Consider the following 19,301-nt stretch of genomic DNA (forward strand, 5'->3'; position numbering starts at 1 on the left):
TTTTTTTTTCTTCTTTTTTAAGTCACTTTTTTTCCCGTTTATTTTTTTGAAACCGAAACTCTTTAAAAATGTTCCTTATCGAAAAAAAAAACGCTTCTCTTCCAATATTTTTCAGTTTCCTGGTTGTTTGCTATCCGAGAACCTGTTGTTGCCATTCAATACTCATTCAATCATTTATCCGAAATCTTGATCAAAAACACATCCCGAATATTGCCGAATATTGCATCTCTATCTTTTCCTAAATCGACGGTTAGCGAGATAAGAGAGCGGGATTGCGCAGGTGAAGCCGTCGACAACATCATCGGGTTCTTCTCCTTCTTCTTCACTTTTTCGGAATGAAAAATCGAGAACAATGGCGGAGGAAGAAACTAGCTAGCAAGTTTTGGGGTGTGTGCCAGTGACTACAGATGATAACGCATTTTTGACGTCGCGTACCGTACGTATAAAAGCATCCGAGATTTACCTGGAACGAGATCCAATTGACGATGCTTGTTTCTTTCCAATATTTTATCAGGATTTCCTTCCTTCAATCCATCGATTCATTCATATCAAAATCATTACTGACTTCCACTCAAGACATTTTCTAATTTAACCATTTTACCTATGCATCTTATCCTGAACTGTGACGTAGCAACTGAAGCGATAATTCTATCTAAACAAACTTGTCTTCTGCCATGCCATTCATCAGGAGTATAATGAGTAGTCGATTCATCGTCGTTGTCTATTACATAACCGCCCATCAAATCAGATATGTCCACTTTTACTCAAATTCCTTATCTATGCTTCAAATGATGTTCTCGTCTCTAACTAATCCTATCCACTACTGTCATGGACAAAACCGGACAATCGTCTCTTATCATTATCAATCAAGCATTTTGCGCCAAAGACTTCTACCGATCGCCCCGCCGCTAACCGATCGGTTTTCCTCTCTTTTTTTCACTAGTTTCCAGGGAGAAGCATGTTGGCTTCTCCTCATTGCTTCTGACCCAGATCAAAATCCACCTCAATGAGATTCGGTATAGTGCAATAGTTGTAAAAGTAATTGGCATCATCGGGTTTTTCTCCTTCTCATCTTTTCTCCACCTTCTTTCCTCTCCTCACTTCTTCATCTTCATCCTCATTCATTGTTGTTTCCAGAATGCTATTCCGACTTGTCTCCACACTTCTTCTTGCTCAAACCACATCAGCTTTCTTCTTCGGAGGCGGTGGTGGAGGTTGTGGATGTCAGCAAGCTCCAGCCTGTGCCCCACCACCAGCACCAGCCCCATGCTCAGGAGGAAACATCGTTCAAGGATACGTCGGAGCTCCACAGCAGGGAGGGTACGCCGCCGCTCCACAATACCAACAAGGAGGATACGCTGGAGCTCCACAACAATTCCAACAAGGACCAGGACCAGCTCCCTACCAACCACAAGGAGGATACCAAGCTGGGCCAGCTCCAGTTCAAGCCCCAGCTGGAGGATATCAAGAACCAGTTCCACAAGCTCCACAAGCACCACAGCCACAACCAGCTGAGGTTGCACCAGCTCAAGTTCAAGCTGGTGGAAATTATCAAGAGACTCCAGCTCAAACCGCTGGAGTTGATCCAGCTCAACAACAGAGCGCTGTCCCAGAAAACGAAGCTGCTTATACTGGAGTGAGTTTTGAAGAAACACATAAAAATGATAAACTGTGGGTTTTTAGGAAGAACAAGAAGTTGTCGCTTCTCTTGCCCGTGAGGAGCCAAACTACCAGGTATGATGCTTCCGCTTTGATTTGCCGTAGTGCTTGCATGATCTTGCTTTAAACTAACCTAATCATAGTTTCGCATGCTCTTTAAAAATGCTTTTCTGCTTCTCAAGCATCCACTTGCACGAAATCATTCCTGAAAAAGGACCGAAGCTTTTCTATCTGCTGATAACCACACTGCTTCACTGCATGCTCTCACTTTCAGAACACTGGCACAAATGTGGTTGAAGCCGATCAACACGCATCCGAACTCGGAAATCAGGTACGGGTTTTCACTCTAACAATAAGCTAACTGCATGAATGGTTGATTACTTTGAAAATTATTTTGAATGTTCTAGTCTTTTTTAACTTGTTAGTTACAGGATACTTCAGGCTAACTTCTAGATTCTAAACATCTTTAAATTTTATTTCCAGGCTGCCGCCGCTGCTGCCAAGGTTGCTGAAGTCGTCGAGGAGGATGATGAGCCAATCAAGAAGAAGGATGAAGGAAAGACAACCAAAGTGAAGACCGTCAAGACCCCAGCTGCTTCTCCTGCTTCTTCTACCACCACCGCCGCATCTTCCTCCACTTCGACTGAGTTCCCAGTCGGAGAGGAAATTGTTCCAGACACCAACGAGAAGGAGGTCGATATCAGCGAGCTCCACCTCACCGATGACCCACTTTGCAACTCTGATGACTTGAGAAAGGTTGTCATCGATGTAAGTTTGTTAAAACCTGTTTAATTATTGACCCAACAGATCTGTAAAACTGTTCAAACAGATGTTTGACATCCTTCCAAACCATTATATTTCAGAACATTGACGACCAATTGAACAGCTCGAAGAGAATGATCCAATTGGCAGCTGAGGCGCAATTCGGAGGACGGTTTGATGTGATTTGCGCAAATGGCGATTTTAGGTAAAAGGGGGACTATGGGCAGACGGTTATGGCGTCATTTTACGAGCGTCCGAATATAGCATAAAATCCATTGAGAACACGGTTCAGAATCATTAAATATTTGCAGCTATGTGACAAACACAGAGCTCTATTGCCAAGAGACAAAGGGAGATATCTCGTGCTACACCTATCGTCAATTGTAAAAAAGAATCATCTCATTCATCAGAAACAGTGCAATATAGAAAGGAAAATGTGTTTTTTGTTTTGTTTTCATTTCTTTTCTTTCGTGTCTTTTAATAATAAAGTATTCACTTAATAACATCAGCTTGAAACCAAGAACATATATCGCATATAAATTTATTTTTTGATTCGGCATGATTTGAAAGAGGGGACGGAAAAACAAGAAATACATGGAAGAGGTTTTGAGGCTAGGAGGAAAATGAAAAATCAACCAAAAAAAAGACGATAAATATTATCTGAAAGCATTGATATTGGGAATATTTTTGTTGTTTTTTTTTGTGCTCAAAAACTGTTTGATTTTAAAATAGGGAGTCACAGCTCTAATAATCGTAGAGCATCACCGTACAAAATGCGAAATCATTGAGAATCTGAAAACGCTTGAAGAGAAGGGGATTCAGGCTACACAACATAACTAAAACATGGGGAACATTGAGGAAGAGGGGGAAACAAAATTGAAAGATCCCTGAACTGATAGGTGGTGGAGACGTTGGGGGTGCGAAAAAGTATGTTGACGTTTGGAAATGAAGAAGAAGACGGAACTCTGAAAGATATGACATGTGGTTTGAAACATTATACCGACGGGCTAGGCCCGGGAGGCAAAGCCAGATTAGATGGAGTCGGATTAGGATGGAGAGAACGAGACATACGTTCAATTTAGGTTTAGGAGAAAGGAAATAAGACGGGAAGAAGGTACTAATAGAAAATCTCAGATTGCAGACCGAAAATATGAAATACAAAAGATATTGGAAATTATTTTGATACGAAATCAGGATTGTTTTGGGAATAGATCCTTACCTTTCTTGATCATTTACATCACGCAGAAGACAGCAGCAACGAGTGGAGCGAGGATGGTGACAGCTGAAATTCATGTTTTTACAATTAGTGATAGTAATGTTTTTGAAATCCTTTTATTTTTTCTCTAGATTCCCGACCTTCCAATTCTATCCATAATGTTAATGAGCATGGTTTTTGGGTCCTCACCTGCCCCTAATCTCAACGGGTTAATCCGTATTTTGCCTCAAAAAACCTCAGGCACCTGGTCCGATACAGACCATTTCAATACCAGCCTAATTAGACACGGGGGCAGTACTAAACGAGTGCGATCATGCGGCAAAACAGTTCGCTTCATCCCGAAAAAAGGTTTCATCAGAAGGATTCATTAGCCAGTCTGTTTCATGTCCTTTTGCCTTCAAAACGACCGGAGGGGACCCCCCCCCCCCCCCTCCCCCATAACGAATAGTCAATTGTCACGCAATTTCCGGGCGCTCTTGTTTTCAAAGAGATCGTGGGGGAGGTCTGCGAATCCTTATGTGCCTTCAATTTTGGAAAGAAATGTCCAAAATGTTTCTCTTTTCGGATGCACTTCTTAGTGTGAGTGCAAGAGACAGATAGAAGAAGAAGAAGGGCACCTCGAAAATTCTAATGATGTGCTTCGAAATCCCCTATGGGTTTGACCTTAAGAGCTCAATGTCCTTCTGTCTTCCTTCCGGTGCTCATCTATACGATGGCATGAATATGAAGTCTGGATTTTGACGAAATGGAACAAAATGTCGTCTTTGACAAAGATCGGAATGTAGATTATGTTCCCATAAAAGTTCTACTGATTTTTTCTTGGTCTTCTGCCTTGTACAATTGCCTGAACTAGCCATTTTATAAGACACGTGTCTCTCAGTGTGCACCTGCTTATGGCCATAAATGTATGGTCTTGATTAATGATACAACCGATTACCTATTGAGAGGATTAATGTGAATCAGAGGCTCGTGTCTTGTTCCCTTCCCCTTTTAGAATAATTACCACGGCATACCTTGGTAAGCGGCGTTGATGGATTCGTACTGTGGAGCTGGGGTCGTGGTCGTCGTAGTCGTTGTGATGAGCTCTGTGCAGTTGGAGAACTTGCAAACTCCCAATCCACTTCTTCCGTCGTCAGTTGGAGAGCAATCGGATTCCTTGACTTGGCACCTGTCTCCGTTGTTTGGGTCGAATTGTCTATCACAGCACATTGTGAATTGAGAACAGTAAATTTCTCCATTTGGTGCATATTGAGCCATGGTTCCACAGAATTCAGTCTGGTCTCGGACAGTTCCATCCCATTCATCTTCGGATTGTCTGGAATAGAGAAGATAAGAATTCATCCGGATTCTTCTTATCTAGAACGTCTCATACTTGCATGTCTAAAGACCAAAGTTTTTTAGACATTCTAATGACTACTATTTCAGAATATTATGAAAACTTACGCAGAAGCAAAAACTGCAAGGATCGCAACAGCGTATACAAGTCGGGAGTTCATTGTGAGTTACTTGGTGGTCTGGAAAAACAGGATATTTTTATAGATGTCGGAAATATCCAAAGAAGAAAAAATAAACGAGAGTAGCCGGTGGCATAAAAAAAGTAGAAGAAAAAAAGAAGAAAAAAAAGAGACCAATGGAAAATGTAATTATGCGGAGAGCCTCTCATTGCGTGTAATTCACTGTGATAGTTATGAGTTAGAAAAGGATGGGAAAAATACTTGAAGAGCGAAAAGAGAATATGGAATTTATTATTTTTCGGGGGCTCAGGAGTTGTGGAAGGAAATATTTATGAGCTTAGAAAAAAATGGGGCGGGACAAGAAAAAAGAAAAAGAAATAAACCCACAAGTAGGGGGTGGGGATACTTGTGGAAAGTGGAGGTTGAGTAATGGCACACGGGGCACAAGGAGCCAGAAAAAGAAATAGGAATCGTGGTGCTGGTGACGGGGAGCCAGAAGATCCATCATTGAGCGGTTTTCGAAGGGTTTCGCGTGCATTAAAATGAGTTGGGGACGATTGAAAGGAAAAGGGAATTTGAAAAATGAACTTTGAAGAAGAGGAGAGTTCCCGGATGAAGGAGGACACATGCCACCAGCAGGATAGGAAGAAATGAGAAAAAATGTGTCGCGTGATGAAAAAAGTGGGAGACGTCGACGACTCCACAATCTTAAATGTGCTGGTGCTCAATCGCGCGGCGGAGGAGCCCAGAGCCCGGCAACACCACCAGCAGCCGAGCAACAAAAAGTGCACAGAAGGGGCGGAGCCTCCCCGGGTCCCCCCGATGGGTGGGCAGCTGGCTTGATGCCAAAGAAGGAGGTGTGTCCCTTCTCCCGGTGTGTGCTCCTTTATCTCTCGCCTCAGAAAGATATCGAGGAAAAAGAAGGGTCCGAGGAGCACACAACGAACGAAATTGAGTTTGTTCCAAATAGGGCCGATGGACGATGTGAATGTGAATTTCGAAAAGAGAGCTAGAAAACGGAGAAGAAGACCCTCTTTTACACAGGAAATAGAGCCCTTCTGTCTTTAGAAAAGAAGAAAGCAGCGGAACGGAATGATTCGAAAAGTTAATCGAGAGAAAGTAGAAGAGAACTAGTGCTTCTTCTACTTTGTTAACTTTCCAGCAACGTCGTCTTTTTGTTCTTGGGAATTGAAAAATGCGGAAAAGATTTGCGAAACATTTCAATGAGAAAAGTGAGAAAAGATGGAGTTTCTTGGGATTAAACAACACTTTTCTCAGCTGCGGATTGTTGGTTTTAAAGTTTTGTGGATGCTTCTATTTGGATGAGAATCGAAAAGCCGAAATGAAAATCTCATCATCCTTCTCTTGTGACTAAGACTTCAAGGTTTTTCTGCGGGGCACCTCTTCTAGAAATTGAGGGAATTACGAAACCTCTTGTGGTAAATAACATAGAAAGGTCCAGAGGTCAGTCTTCTAGAAAAAAGAAGTAAAAAAATTCCCGAAAGTTATAGGTTGTTGTTTATGCCACCCAATCAGTTCTGATTCGTTATCAACTCAAGTGTGATACTTTGATAACTGGTTACTGATAGTACTGATTGCATAACTTTGACGAATGAACATCTATGACGTGACTTCATTTTTTTCAGGAGAAGAGAAAAAACCAAATAAACACCAAAATGTTTCAAGGCCTTCTTATTTTTCGTTTTTTCTGTTTCCTTACTTTTTTGAATAGAAAATGCTAATGTTGTGGGGGATTTGGTAGTGAAATGGAATGAAAGACGAAGCAGTAAAGACGAAACAGAAAAAAAAAGAAGGAGCAGATGGAGACAAAAACCGAAAGAAGCGAAATTTTGGTTTTGGTGTGGGACCCTGGAAAGACCAGGCGACGACGTCGTTTTGCTCTTAACGAGCCAAAGTTCGATGAAATACGAGCACATTTAAAGTTGTTGCAACTGGAAGCAGAACCAAAAAAGAGCATAGATAGCTCCACGGGTTTTCTGTTTTCAATCATAAGATAGCTCGGTAAGAGAGCTACAGGTTAATCCAATAAGCACACAAAGAACTAGAACCACACCGGGACCAAAGGTACTGTTCAAATATGGCGTATAGGTTGAGATATAGGTAAGAGGGGACGGACCATTCAATTACTGTTGACACTTCCGAGCGAAGGTCGTTATTTAGACAAAAAGAGAAAGATGATAACCTAGAAAGGTTTTTGGAATAGAAGAACGGAACGGCCAGAAATAACTTTTCTGACTTCCCAAGAAAGTAATTATTTGAAAAAAAGGTAGTTTCCTGTTGTTTAAAAACATTCTCATGGTTCTATTAATTTCTCTTAGTCAGGGAAAAAACAAAAGGTAGTAAATACAGTTTTTGGCGTCCAATTGGCAGAAAATCTGTTGACAATCGCGAGAATGGGGACAGGGAATAGAGCAAAACTAAGCTAGTATAGCACCGACTTATTCATTCATTCACACCTGAACAATGTGTTGGCGGAAGGGGGCATTCATCAAGGAACATTCCCCAAGAGAAGACAGTGGTGTCCATTTCGATCGGATGTGCTATATGCTTCTTCTCGGAAGAGGAGAAGCTCTCGTTCTCTCAATGTCCAGTAGTTTGTGGACATAGAGAGATGTTTTTGGGGGAAAAGGGGGAAACGACGGTCAGCTTGCGGCCTTTTTTGTTCCCCTTTTTGAGAAGTAGCCGGTGCACTTGATGAGTTGAGATTTATTTGATTTGTGACGACGACGGGGTCAGAGCTCTATATATCTCAGATCGGAGGAAAGGAGGAAGAGAGAAACTTTAGCCCTAATATGTGAGCCTCTTTTTGTTTGTCAACCGGAGATGACCCGGTTGTTTTTGAAAGAAGAAAAAGAAGGTCGATCTCCAAAAATGGAAGAGAATGACTCACAAAAGGGGCAGTAACCACTAAAATCGGCGGGATTTTCTGTGTTTTCGACCCTTTCGGGTGATGGCAGGATGATGGTAAAACCATAATAACCACGCAGGAAAGAAACAGAAAAAGAATCAGCGATACTCAAGAAAAAGAGGAAGGAGAAGTGAAGGATGTGGGAGGAGTAAAGAAGCAAAACAATAGAAAAAAGATGAAGGACAATGTATGACCGGGGAGGGGTATTCTTGAGTACAAGAAGGCCTTCCACAAGTGTGTGTCTTCTGGAGCAGTACCCACCACCACGGGGAGGTGTCAAAAGACAAGATTACCAAACATGTACATAGGTTAGCATTGCAAAAAATGGCTGCTTGTTCAAACAAAACAAAAAACTACTGGTGCTATATTATTCTAGATGGGCATTGGGTTTCAGGGAATGTTTTTCAGAGAATTGAACCCTCGTGATGTATCGGAAGATGTGAATGAAAACTATCACACGTCGAAGTTTAGATCTATTTGGATATGTCTAGACACATTTTGAACCACTTACTTGAGAGAATATGTTCAGTAATATTGTTATAACGTTTCTCTATCTGAGTCATGACACTGTAAAAAGAAAAACTAGTTATGTATCCACATACTAAATACACATCACTTTTAATCCGACTCGACAGAAGTCTTCATTAAAAACGACACCGGAATCATTGGCTGGCGTCAAAGTGCATCCCCTACCACTTGTCAAAATTGCAATTTCAATTGGGCGATGTTGCTCAAGAATCGGGAATCGAAGAAGTGTGAAGAGCAGCTAGGAGAATTGAAATAAAGAGAAGAAAGAAAAGAAGGCAGAGGATTTGAATGAAGAAGATTTCGTTGTCGAAAAAATTTCCAAAGTGAGGGTCAGAATGTGTCAAATACACGCACAGACACGAATACCAGAAAAAAGTGACACATGGTCAAAAAGCAATACAATTGAGATGAGTATGCAAGATATATGAGGGCCAGCATCATCAGTGAGAAGAAGAAAAATGCTTGACGCCTTCTTTTCTACATTAGCCGTCTGTCTGCGACTCTCCACGTGCCATGCTCTCGACCTAATTAAGGGGTTTGTTGGTAAGCAAGCGCAGCGCGAACATCTTACAGTCGAACATCGAATTAGGGGGTTGGCAATTGACACCTGTCTCTTTCTCTTCGCTCCTCCCGAGAGACATTAAAATCCCAAGGAAAAATGAGAGGAATAAAATGAGACATCCCATTCTAGTGACCCTTGAATTTGAAAGTAGCTTTTTGAAACGAAGATGTTGGTTAGATGTGGAGAGTAGCGCCAGAAGGGCGGGTGGGGGATGGAAGGCTTAGTTTCCCAACTTTACTTCCAAAATGACCATTTAGAGGAAAGAAAATTGAAACATAAATTTTATAAATGAACCAATTTAATTGGAGCGTTTTCGGGAATATATGGTCGTAAAGTAGGTAGTAGTTTCGCTGGTTTCATAGTTTCATATATTCTGGAATTGAAAATGGTTTAATTGGGTCAGACAGAAACTGTTCCTTCTGCCTACCCCATTTTTTGTTAATCTACGAATGCACCAACGCCAACCTCCTATTAAGCCAGCTGGCTCATTTAGTCTTATCATCATCACCATCTCCGCTTCCCCTCTTTCGTAACTTGTGCATAATTGAGGCAATTAGTACATTTTAGGCCCATCGGCAACTACTACCGGGATTAGTGACAATGGTATATCCGCGGCAATCGTCAAAGGAGTCATGGTGTGAAAAGAGACGTCAGAGGGATCAAGAATTGTCGGGACGGGGAATCGAGTCGCTCCGGAAATTGGCACCCACTTCCGGATGAAATGAATTCTCAAGGACAGAACGTTCTCTCTTAATCCAGGTTCTCTCGGAACTTCTATGTTTACAGATGACGTGCTCTTCTGAATGTTCTCAAGTTTCAATTAAGAATTCATGGTTCATCATTTAACGCTTCTCCTCATAGCATGATCGTCTTCTTCGCGCTGTGTTGCTCAACACCAAATTCCGAATTTCAATTCCACAACGAACCACGAAATTGAATTGTGCTCCAAGAGAAAGATGGAAGCAATGAGAAAAAGGAGAAGGAGGCTCATTCTTGATGTCTTCCTACTTCCATCTTCGGTAATTGGTGGGATCAAACGCAGTAGGGAAGCAAGAAAAGAATGCACACGAGAACTGGCTCATCAAGACCCCAAGACCTCCCTTTTTACTAATTGGAGCGCTTATCTTGTCTCTGCACAAAAGAGGACGTCATCCGGTTTGGAAGGCAGTTTGTGATGCGGTGCTTCTACAGAAGCCGTGTGTCCATATAGCTCTTTCTTCTTTTTTTTCTACACACAAAGTATCATGTTGCCATCATGATGAAGATGTGTTTGTTCAGCCGCTCACAGATGTGTGTTATCTTGACTTTTCGGGCCCGGCCTCTTTTTCAAAAAAATGCATTATGTTGGTATAGAGGAAGAGGGACTTCTTGCTAGGAGAAAGGGTCGAAAGGAAGTACGGTAATTGGAGCTTCCGCAGTAATTAAGTTATTGTTAGAGGAAAAAGTAAACGTTTCAAGTACTGCAGAGCTAAACTTCTATAGTTAGTGAAAGTAGTGAAGTTGGATAGGAACTCAGAAACTGAAATGACCAGCAAGAAATGGAAGCATTTTACTGTGAATCAATCATCTTCAGATTCAGCTGAGTTCTTTTCAGTTCTGAACAGGATTTCATAATATCCCAATTTCGTCATCGCCATCGCTTTTGAAGAACCGGGTAGAATTGAGTAAACTCTCCGGGAATAAAAGGCTACCTAAATACGGATTTTCTGAAGTTAATAGTTCATTTTTCGCTGAAGCAAAAATCCACTGCCCTCCCAACCATTCCAATCCCTCTATCGACACCATCCTACTACCTACAGAGCCAACCCAATGTTTGATCAACAAGTCGATCTCACATTCAAATTCAAATCAGAACCCTTCCTTGTCGCCACTCATCCGAATCTCGAACAGCGGGTTGCCCCGTTGTGTTACATATCGTATTTCAGCACCATCAGTATCCCCTGCACCACTCGGAAAGCCTCTCAATGTGTCAGCCGGTTTGTTTAGACACCTGCCATTCTTCACGAACAGCTACACCTACACCAGTTCCTTTTTTGTTAAAGGTCACGCATTTTTGAAGTTTTTTGAGTCTCGACCCTTTTTTGGAATCAAAAATCCGTGGATATGGAGGGAGTTGTTTATTCGGCTTGTGTAGGGGATCAGATCGGTTCCGCTTGACTTGAAAGAACTAGGGAGATTATGATTACAAGACAAGAAGCAAAGACATCTACTGGTAAGCTACCTGTACTTGTTTGCCAAGGTTCGGGGTTGGAGTAGCCAAAAACTTGAGTCAACATCGCGAAAAAGGGACCAAGACGGCAAAGTATAAGAGAGAAGTGGTCACTAGATGTCAATTGAGAAAAGAGCCTAGCTAGGAAAGGTGGTGTGTGATTGATGAAGAAAGCCGACAAACTCAGATGGCAATAGAAGAATGAGAAGAGGGTCATGGCAAATACTTGTGACTTGACAAAAGAAAAAAGAGCAACGATGATGATTAGGCCAATTTTGGAAGGGAGAAGTAGGAAAAGGAGAATTTCTCAAAAGTTGACTCTGAATAATGTCGTAATATGAACCTACAATTTGAAGTGAACTGAAGTGAAGTAAGCGTCTCTAGACTCTCATAGTGAAATATTCATTGCGTTTCGACATTATGTAATTCATGAATAGGCAACACAGAGGTGTACGAATTCAGGAAACTGGAAAATTAGCTATTTTGACTTCCACTTAACTCGCGTGTTCGCCACTTTTCGCTCCATTCAATTTTCAAAATACAGATGATAGAATGTGTCAAATGCAGGACGGATAGTACTCTCTATCCAAATCGTGACAACAGAAGCGAAGACACATCTCAACATCCATTAGTTCACATTTATCGAAACCGCCAATTTGGCCATATCCCCTCCGTTAACTGTGCGCGGTTGGCTTCTCTTTCAATGCACGCATGACTAATTGCGTGTTATGAGAGAGAAAAACAGGACGACGTGAAGGATGTGCTCATCTGGAAGATTTTTACTCGAATATCTACTTTTTCTTCAAGAATCAACCGTCAGATGGTTCAGGAGTTTTAGTGGGAGCAGAGTAAGGAATTTGAGAGATACATTATAACTTGGTAGAAGTTGCAGGTTTAATTTATTTAATTTTATAGGATCTGCTATATACCGTGAGTGAAACCTGTATCAGAAGAACCGGTTCTTCTGTTGTTCCAAGGTGTCTCCGGAGGGCCCTTCTGTTTTTCCGGCCATTTTTCCCGAACTTTTCATTCGAAAAATCTGGGTATTCTTGTTCAAAATTCATGAAAATCTATCAATTTCACCAAAATCAGGCGATTTTTAAGCAAAACGAGCGTTTCAAAAAACTTTGCGAAATTTTGGAATTTTGGAAGATCTCTCACTGAAAACGTCCGAAATGTTTTTTCTGAAACAACACATTTTGAAGGAGCCCTTCTATTTCTCCGAATTTATTTGGAGATCCCTTCTATTAGAGGTGCCCTTCTGTTACTTCTAATACAGGTTGTACGGTACATATTGGTCCTGTACGGGATATTATCAGATTCTCATTGAAGAATTTAAATATTAATTTCTGTTTTTGACCAGTGTTATCCTCAACCTATCCGAGTATATTCAACATTTGAACTACTGATTCAAATCTCCTGCTCAATTCAAATCAATCGTTATCAGTGTTCAAAAAATCAGAAACGGGACATTAGCACTCGATTAATTAGTTAGTACTGTCATGAATGATGATCACTTGATCTTTTTAGGATTCAAATGAACTTCTTTCAAATCGATAAGATGTTTACTAGGGAGAAATGGAGATGTGTGGAGAAGAATCAAGGAAGAAAACAACGAAGACAGATGGATAAGGGGTTTTTTTCGATTATTAGGAATAAATCGAATGTTCAAACTTGTCAAAAGTTGTAGCTTTATATAGGGGGATTAACATAATAAATAAAAACTTAATTGAAGGAGGTTACTGGTTTCAGATGTGATGAAATCTGAATATAAATCGAAAAATCAAGAAATCGTCTCCGGATTATGATGGTCGCTTATGATTTTAGCTCCTGAAAACTAGAAAAATATTAGTGTTTCCATTCACTTCCACCATCTGCCGATAGCAGTATAAATTTTTCGAGGGTCTGGAAGAAGATCCATGTTTCTTGAACTCTCCCATCTTTTCGTTTCTGATCGAACTTTTGTGTTTTCTGCTCCTCTGTTTACAATCTTCCTGCAAAAACTGTTGGGTAATTATCATTATTCATTATTCAAATTAGCCAACACGGCACATCTAACAAAACATCAGCACCCGAAACCCAATAAAAGGGGAAGGGGAATCACTGGAAAAATCAGAAATGACTCGTCTCATCCAAATCCTCCCTTTTTCCCTTTTTGCCTTCTGCCTTGCCCAGGAGGACTCGGGACTCTATGTCAATCGGATCAAGATTGAAACATTCCATAACAATCTCGGAAACGACAAAGTCTTCACCTACTACGTTGCCGATAGTTTTGACCAAAGCCAAAAGGATAACTTCAAGACTGAAGCTGGATCAATTGGAAACCTTTATGAAGATGATTATGCTGCCGATACTGCTACTTGCACCAACACCGAGTGTCCAAAGTTGCGTAGAATCTTCGCCCATGCCAATGCAGCCGACGGTTAGTAAGAATCATTTCAGATTTTCGAAGTAAACTCTGAATTTCTATAATTTCAGGAACTCGCATCATCGACGCTGATATCAAAACTAGAATTGGTGCCACTAGCGCTAAACCAATCGGATTTGTTGCTCCATACCCGGGATATTGTAGCTCTGACGACTCGCTGCCAATCATTGAAATGTACTCGGAGTCATTGAAAAGTTTGTTCAACCCTTCGAACTACTTAATCAAAGTCTCTATTTAGAATACGCCTATTGGTCTCCAGCTCAACCAGGTCAACTTGTTAACCTAGCTTCCACCACGGTTGATAAGTCAAGATACGATCCAGTTCGTCTCGTCGGGTATGCACTTTCTCCTGATTCGGAAAAACTTGTCCTCGAAAACGCACAGCCAGACTTTGTCAAATCGATCGGAAAGAGTAACTACGTAAGTTCAAATCGGTGAATAAAAACACATCACAATATTTCAGACTCATTCTTTTGCTCTCACTTACCAGATCATTCAAGGAACAAGTACTGAGGGCCTCGCCAACATCGTCGGCCCACCTATTGTTGATCAGCAAATGGGCGCCTCTAAGCAGCTTCCTACTACCAAGAACACTGGAATCTTCCTTACTGGAAAATTAACTAGTGCAGCTACCCAAGCTCTTGAGAGAGCTTGTGGAACAAGAAACGTTTTGTTCAGTGCATGGGACGCCGGAAAAGGTGAGTTTTATCGAGTTGCTTACAATTTTTCTGTTTTACGACAAATAATATGATTAAGTAAACGTCAATCTTCACGTGAGAACTGTCTTATCACCATACACCGCATTAGCAAGTGCTGGATATACATTCAGAGAGAACAGAGCAGGATGCGGAGGAATTAAGGGATTGGCAGCATTAAGAGAGTTCCAACACAAGACCAAACAAGGACACTACACTTATGAAAACGATCCAGCTAAGATTCAAACTCTTCTGGCCACTGGGGAATGGACACAGACAGCCAAGGATTTGGGATATACTACCCTTGATCAAATTGGATTTGCTCTCTTCAATCGCGTTATTTAATTGAATCTTGAATAAAGTCATGGTTTTCTTCAAATATTGCTTAGTTTTGAAATTGTGTGAAAATTTTTTCAAGCAACTAAAATGATCTCAACTGTGAAACATGATGGTTTCAAGAAATGGACCAATAAAATGGGTTCCACTTTTCTTGAATGAAATTCTGAAAAGAAAAGTAATACATCAATTAGAAGCTGTGTTATTCTAGAACCAAAAAGGTGATGAAAAAATGATGACGTAACCCTCAAAATACCTAAACACTACACTAGAACTCAACTTTGGGCCAATTAATCTCGGTTTTTGGGGAGTATATCACAAAGTGGTCCACTGACAATATATTTTTGATATTTTAATGAAAATTTTGTCAGTGACAGTTTTTTGAAATCTTTTTCAGGAAATGAGATGAATGGGCTCAAAGTTGGCGGTTTGGGTGGCACTATATCAGAGTGTTAGCTACCTTAAAACTAGGTCATTTTTCTATTTTAATGGACAACACCATCGTATAAAGCGTCATGTAAAACGAAGCACATTTTCCCAACACCTGGCGGCTTCAGGTTTCGACTGTAAAAGTAAAACTTCCAACGATTAAAAATAATAAGCAAAACATTTTTTTTTCTGGGTTAATAAAAATATTTATGATCTGATCCACGTTTATTTGGGATATTTGGCTAGAATATTCCCTCCGGTTCGAACATCGCAATTGACACCATATCCCAAAATCCGTCCAGTTTCTTTGTATTCATCTTCAATCAATGCAATTTCGTCTTGATCTCCAGCAGAGATTTTAACCTAAAAAATGGGAAAATGGAACTCTTCAGTATTACACAATCAGAATTTTTATCTTACAATGTTATCTTTCTCCATTTCTTTTAACGGGATCAGAGGGAAATCACACTTGTTTCCTTGTGCAGATTTGAAAGCATATCCGAATTCTCCAACCCAAGATACTGGAGAAAGTGGAACAACACCAACATCGGTACTGAGTCAAAGGAAGCCTTGAGCTTGATTGACCCATTGGAAAATAGTAGTTGTGGGACCACACTTTTCCAGCTCTGTCTTCACAACTTGACTGCTGAATGCGCATGCTTTTGTTTCGTTTACTCTTGTAACGACGCTAGTAGATTGAGGACTAATTTTCAAATCTCCACCAACTGAATATTTCAAAGTTCGGGTTCCAGAAGCACAGAACATTAGAATCGGTTCTGCTTTGAAATATTTGTTGACGTATGGAATAGTTGTCGTTATGGTGGTTGATGGCGTAGTTTTGACCATTATAGTAGAAGTAGAAGCAGTGGTTGTAGATGCGTCACGAGTTGGAGACAAATCCGAAACAGTAGAAACTGTGATCGAATAATGTTTCGTTGAGCTTGTTGAACTTCCGCGTCCTGTAGAAGACTCTATGAATTTTGTTGCTGTGAATCGATAGATGGTTCGATGCTTGTTGATCCTTCGTGTATGGTGCTTGATTCATCTTCCACAGTTGTTTTAAATTCAGCATATGAACTAACTGCGCTCGACGATGTTGAAGCGCTCATTTTGGTAGGGGATTCATGCGAAGAAGTTGAGCTCTGTGATGGTTGTAAAGATGAACTGCGTGACTTTGAAATGGTGCTTGTAGAAAAAGAAGACGTGCTAGATGAAATTTCGGCATCTTGTGGAGAAGTTGTGGTTTGTAAGGTCGTCACTGAAGAATACTCGACTGGATCTGTTGTGGACGAATCGGATGACTCGGTGGACTTTGCCGTTGGATCAACAGACGTCGTGGATGGTTTTATCGATATAGATGATAATGTAGACAAGTGGATAGTAGTGCTACATTTATCGGTTTCTTCTGAGATTGATGTAGCGGAGCTGACAGTAGGATCTGAGTTGGTTGAAGATGTTGAAGATCTTATGCTTGATTCTTGTTGAGATGTACCAGCTTCTGAAGTCATGAACTCCTTGGTTGTAGATACTGAATCCTCATAATGAGTGGAAGATGTGCTTATGATTCCATCAGTTGAAACATTCGTTGACACATCGGAAGGTACTGTAGAAGCTGTCGTTGGTGTTACTGTTACACCATCTTCAGTAGTAATCTCTATCGAAATGCCACCGATAGTGGTAGCAACCTCACCCGATACCTCTAACTCAATCAGTCTGATAAATTAAAATATCCTCCTGTTCCATTAAATTCCTCACGAATAGATCGGCATGTTTTCAGGAATAGCAATCGGTTCAAAGGCATATCCCAGAGTTCTAACAAATTTTTATTTGTTTTCCATATGATCTCTATACTGGCAACCATGAAATTGGGCAGGATAATAGTTATTGGCGTAAGCGAATACTGAAAAGGTGAGGTTTAGACACAATCCAACTTATAAGCATTACGATCATCCGCAGCAGAATAATATTCATCGTATCCGTGTAATCCAACTGCCCATTCAGTAGACAAATACCCTGATTTTGCCAAAATCTTATCCGTTGCTAATGGGTTCGTATCAAATTTAAATCGACCTTTCTCATCTATTACATTGTAAATTGGTTGCACTTTTGATGGGAAGTTTTGGCATGTATCGATTCCGCAATTCAAATCTTTCAGGAACATTTCCATTGTGTGTCCACGGACTGCATTTATCTCAGGAATATCTGTAAAACTGTCAAACAAACCTGAAAATAAACTGAAGGTTACCCGAATTGTTTAGAACTAAATTTTGGGATAATTTAGTGAAGAAAACCGATTTCGTCGGAGTTGCTTTAGCATCAGTGATTCGGAATATCGGCTCAAGAATTATTTTTTGAATAACAGTTCTTGTTTGAACTAGTAAGCAGCAGGTCAAGAAGCCTATCAAGAGCTTCATATCGGTGAAGTTGCTTCATATCGGTGAACAATTGTGACGAATCTACAGAAAAAAAGTCACTAATGATATGCGATTCTAATTTTTCGCTTATTAACATTCAGTTTCATTCATATGGTGATTTCTGGTGAAATGTGGGGAAGACCTGTGAGCTGGAACAGGAAAACGAACCGAAGACACTTAAGAAACCGAGTCGAAACAACCTCACATTGAAGAATTGCTATTTTTTGTGTATTTATTCGGGGAAAATGTAAACTTCTGATTGTTCTCAAGTCTAACTTCTGATTGTTCTCAAGTCTATCTTGAGTTTCAAGAAATCCCAAAAGGGTCTTTGAAGTTCAGAGTCTGAACGCACTGTATCTTCAAACTGTGAAAACTACTTTTGGTAAAAGTGCACATTGTGTGTGAAATCTTTAGCATTTAGGCACGAAATTTATTTTTTTCATTCTTATAATAATTTTTTCAATACTTGCAGAGATTCAGACAAATTTAATCGCTGAAAAAAGAGTTTTTGAGCTTCCGAAACGTCGCAAAAAAATGTGCAAAAATTAAATGTGATTACGGTTGACGAGTGGTGTTTGCGGACACACCACGTTCTCCGCGCAACCTCATACGCCGCGTTGGTTTGGATACAATCTTTTTCTTTGGTTTTATTAGTACAATCGATTTTAATGAGCAATTTTTACTAATAAAAACTAATAAAAATATTCGTCAACTTCTATTGACAGTTTTCTTCGCTTCACACTTTTCCAAATATCGATTTTTAGGTAATCATCCGGAACGATATGAAGACGTTAGTCATCCTATTATCCGCAGTCGTTCTTGCGAACTCGTTGAGGTTCTACGTTCCTCCAAAAGAGAAAAAGTGCCTGAAAGAGGAAATTCACAAGGTAAACAATTTTTTTCAAGTCAGAAGTCCTTATCGCCGAGATAAAATCTAATAATTGACCTAAAATCACATTTTTTTTTCATTAATCTTTTCTCATTCAAATAAAATCTATCATAAAACGGTAGAAATAAGAATCAATGATGAATTCGTAATATTTTCAGAATGTCGTCGTAACTGGAGAATATGAATTCAGTCAAGGAATACAATACACTGGAAGTATCCATGTGAGCAATAGTCTAAAAATGGTTTGCTAATCAGATAATTTTTAGGTTACCGACACTCGAGGACACACTCTTTACAAGCGTGAAAACTTCATCGATCTGAAAGGGAAGTTTGCATTCACCGCCGACGAGTATGACATCTTCGAGATTTGCATTGAAAACCATCCACCAGCAGGACATCCAGGAGAGAAACGCGAGGTTTCTCTTGTATTGAAGCACGGAGTTGAAGCAAAGAACTACGATGATATTGCCAAGGCCGAGAAGCTGAAGCCACTCGAGGTTGAACTGAGACGGTTGGAGGATTTGGCTGATTCCATCACCAAGGATTTTGCCTTCATGCGCCAGAGAGAGGAGGAAATGAGAAACACGAACGGTGAGATTCGAAAAAAAAATTCTGAGAAACACCGCATAAATCAAAAAATCAGCAGTTAGTGACTACTCACTGATTAGTGCTCGATCACATGATTCAAAATCTACAGCAAATATGTTTTATTCTAAACTAAGAGGTTAAATCTGTTTCCAGTTTTCACTCATATCGGTGGTTATAAAATTGGAGACCCCGCAAATTCCGGG

At 40.4% G+C, this 19,301-nt stretch overlaps 5 protein-coding genes across 5 annotated transcripts in view; 3 read left to right on the top strand and 2 right to left on the bottom strand.

Moving 5' to 3' along the window:
- Nucleotides 1–1,138: 1,138 nt before the first annotated feature.
- Cbr-grl-7 lies at nt 1,139–2,808 on the top strand (the record flags this gene model as incomplete). The annotated part of the gene is made up of 6 exons (XM_002636456.1): nt 1,139–1,636; nt 1,684–1,734; nt 1,934–1,990; nt 2,143–2,427; nt 2,523–2,626; nt 2,733–2,808. The coding sequence occupies 6 exons, from the start codon at nt 1,139–1,141 to the stop codon at nt 2,806–2,808; spliced, it is 1,071 nt and encodes a 356-aa protein (XP_002636502.1).
- An 845-nt stretch (nt 2,809–3,653) lies between these two features.
- On the bottom strand, nt 3,654–5,133 carry CBG23175 (the record flags this gene model as incomplete). The annotated part of the gene is made up of 3 exons (XM_002636455.1): nt 3,654–3,703; nt 4,651–4,952; nt 5,081–5,133. The coding sequence occupies 3 exons, from the start codon at nt 5,131–5,133 to the stop codon at nt 3,654–3,656; spliced, it is 405 nt and encodes a 134-aa protein (XP_002636501.1).
- Nucleotides 5,134–13,437: 8,304 nt separating this feature from the next.
- On the top strand, nt 13,438–14,787 carry CBG23173 (the record flags this gene model as incomplete). Its single annotated transcript, XM_002636454.1, has 5 exons — nt 13,438–13,741; nt 13,798–13,941; nt 13,986–14,167; nt 14,211–14,445; nt 14,504–14,787. 5 exons carry the CDS (start codon nt 13,438–13,440, stop codon nt 14,785–14,787), a joined length of 1,149 nt encoding a protein of 382 aa, XP_002636500.1.
- A 978-nt stretch (nt 14,788–15,765) lies between these two features.
- On the bottom strand, nt 15,766–17,374 carry CBG23172 (the record flags this gene model as incomplete). The annotated part of the gene is made up of 3 exons (XM_045237531.1): nt 15,766–16,242; nt 16,290–16,920; nt 17,139–17,374. The coding sequence occupies 3 exons, from the start codon at nt 17,372–17,374 to the stop codon at nt 15,766–15,768; spliced, it is 1,344 nt and encodes a 447-aa protein (XP_045097820.1).
- A 1,029-nt stretch (nt 17,375–18,403) lies between these two features.
- Nucleotides 18,404–19,301, top strand: part of CBG23171 — a gene marked incomplete at both ends in the record, with an annotated part of 1,215 nt that continues 317 nt past the window's right edge. The window contains 3 exons of the mRNA XM_002636452.1: nt 18,404–18,508; nt 18,669–18,731; nt 18,777–19,101. Of these exons, the coding sequence (XP_002636498.1) occupies nt 18,404–18,508; nt 18,669–18,731; nt 18,777–19,101 (493 nt within the window). The remainder of the gene's footprint in view (nt 18,509–18,668; nt 18,732–18,776; nt 19,102–19,301) is intronic.

This window comes from Caenorhabditis briggsae, assembly GCF_000004555.2.
Source record: "Caenorhabditis briggsae complete genome, chrV, whole genome shotgun sequence".
In the NCBI taxonomy this organism is placed as follows: Eukaryota; Metazoa; Nematoda; class Chromadorea; order Rhabditida; family Rhabditidae; genus Caenorhabditis; species Caenorhabditis briggsae.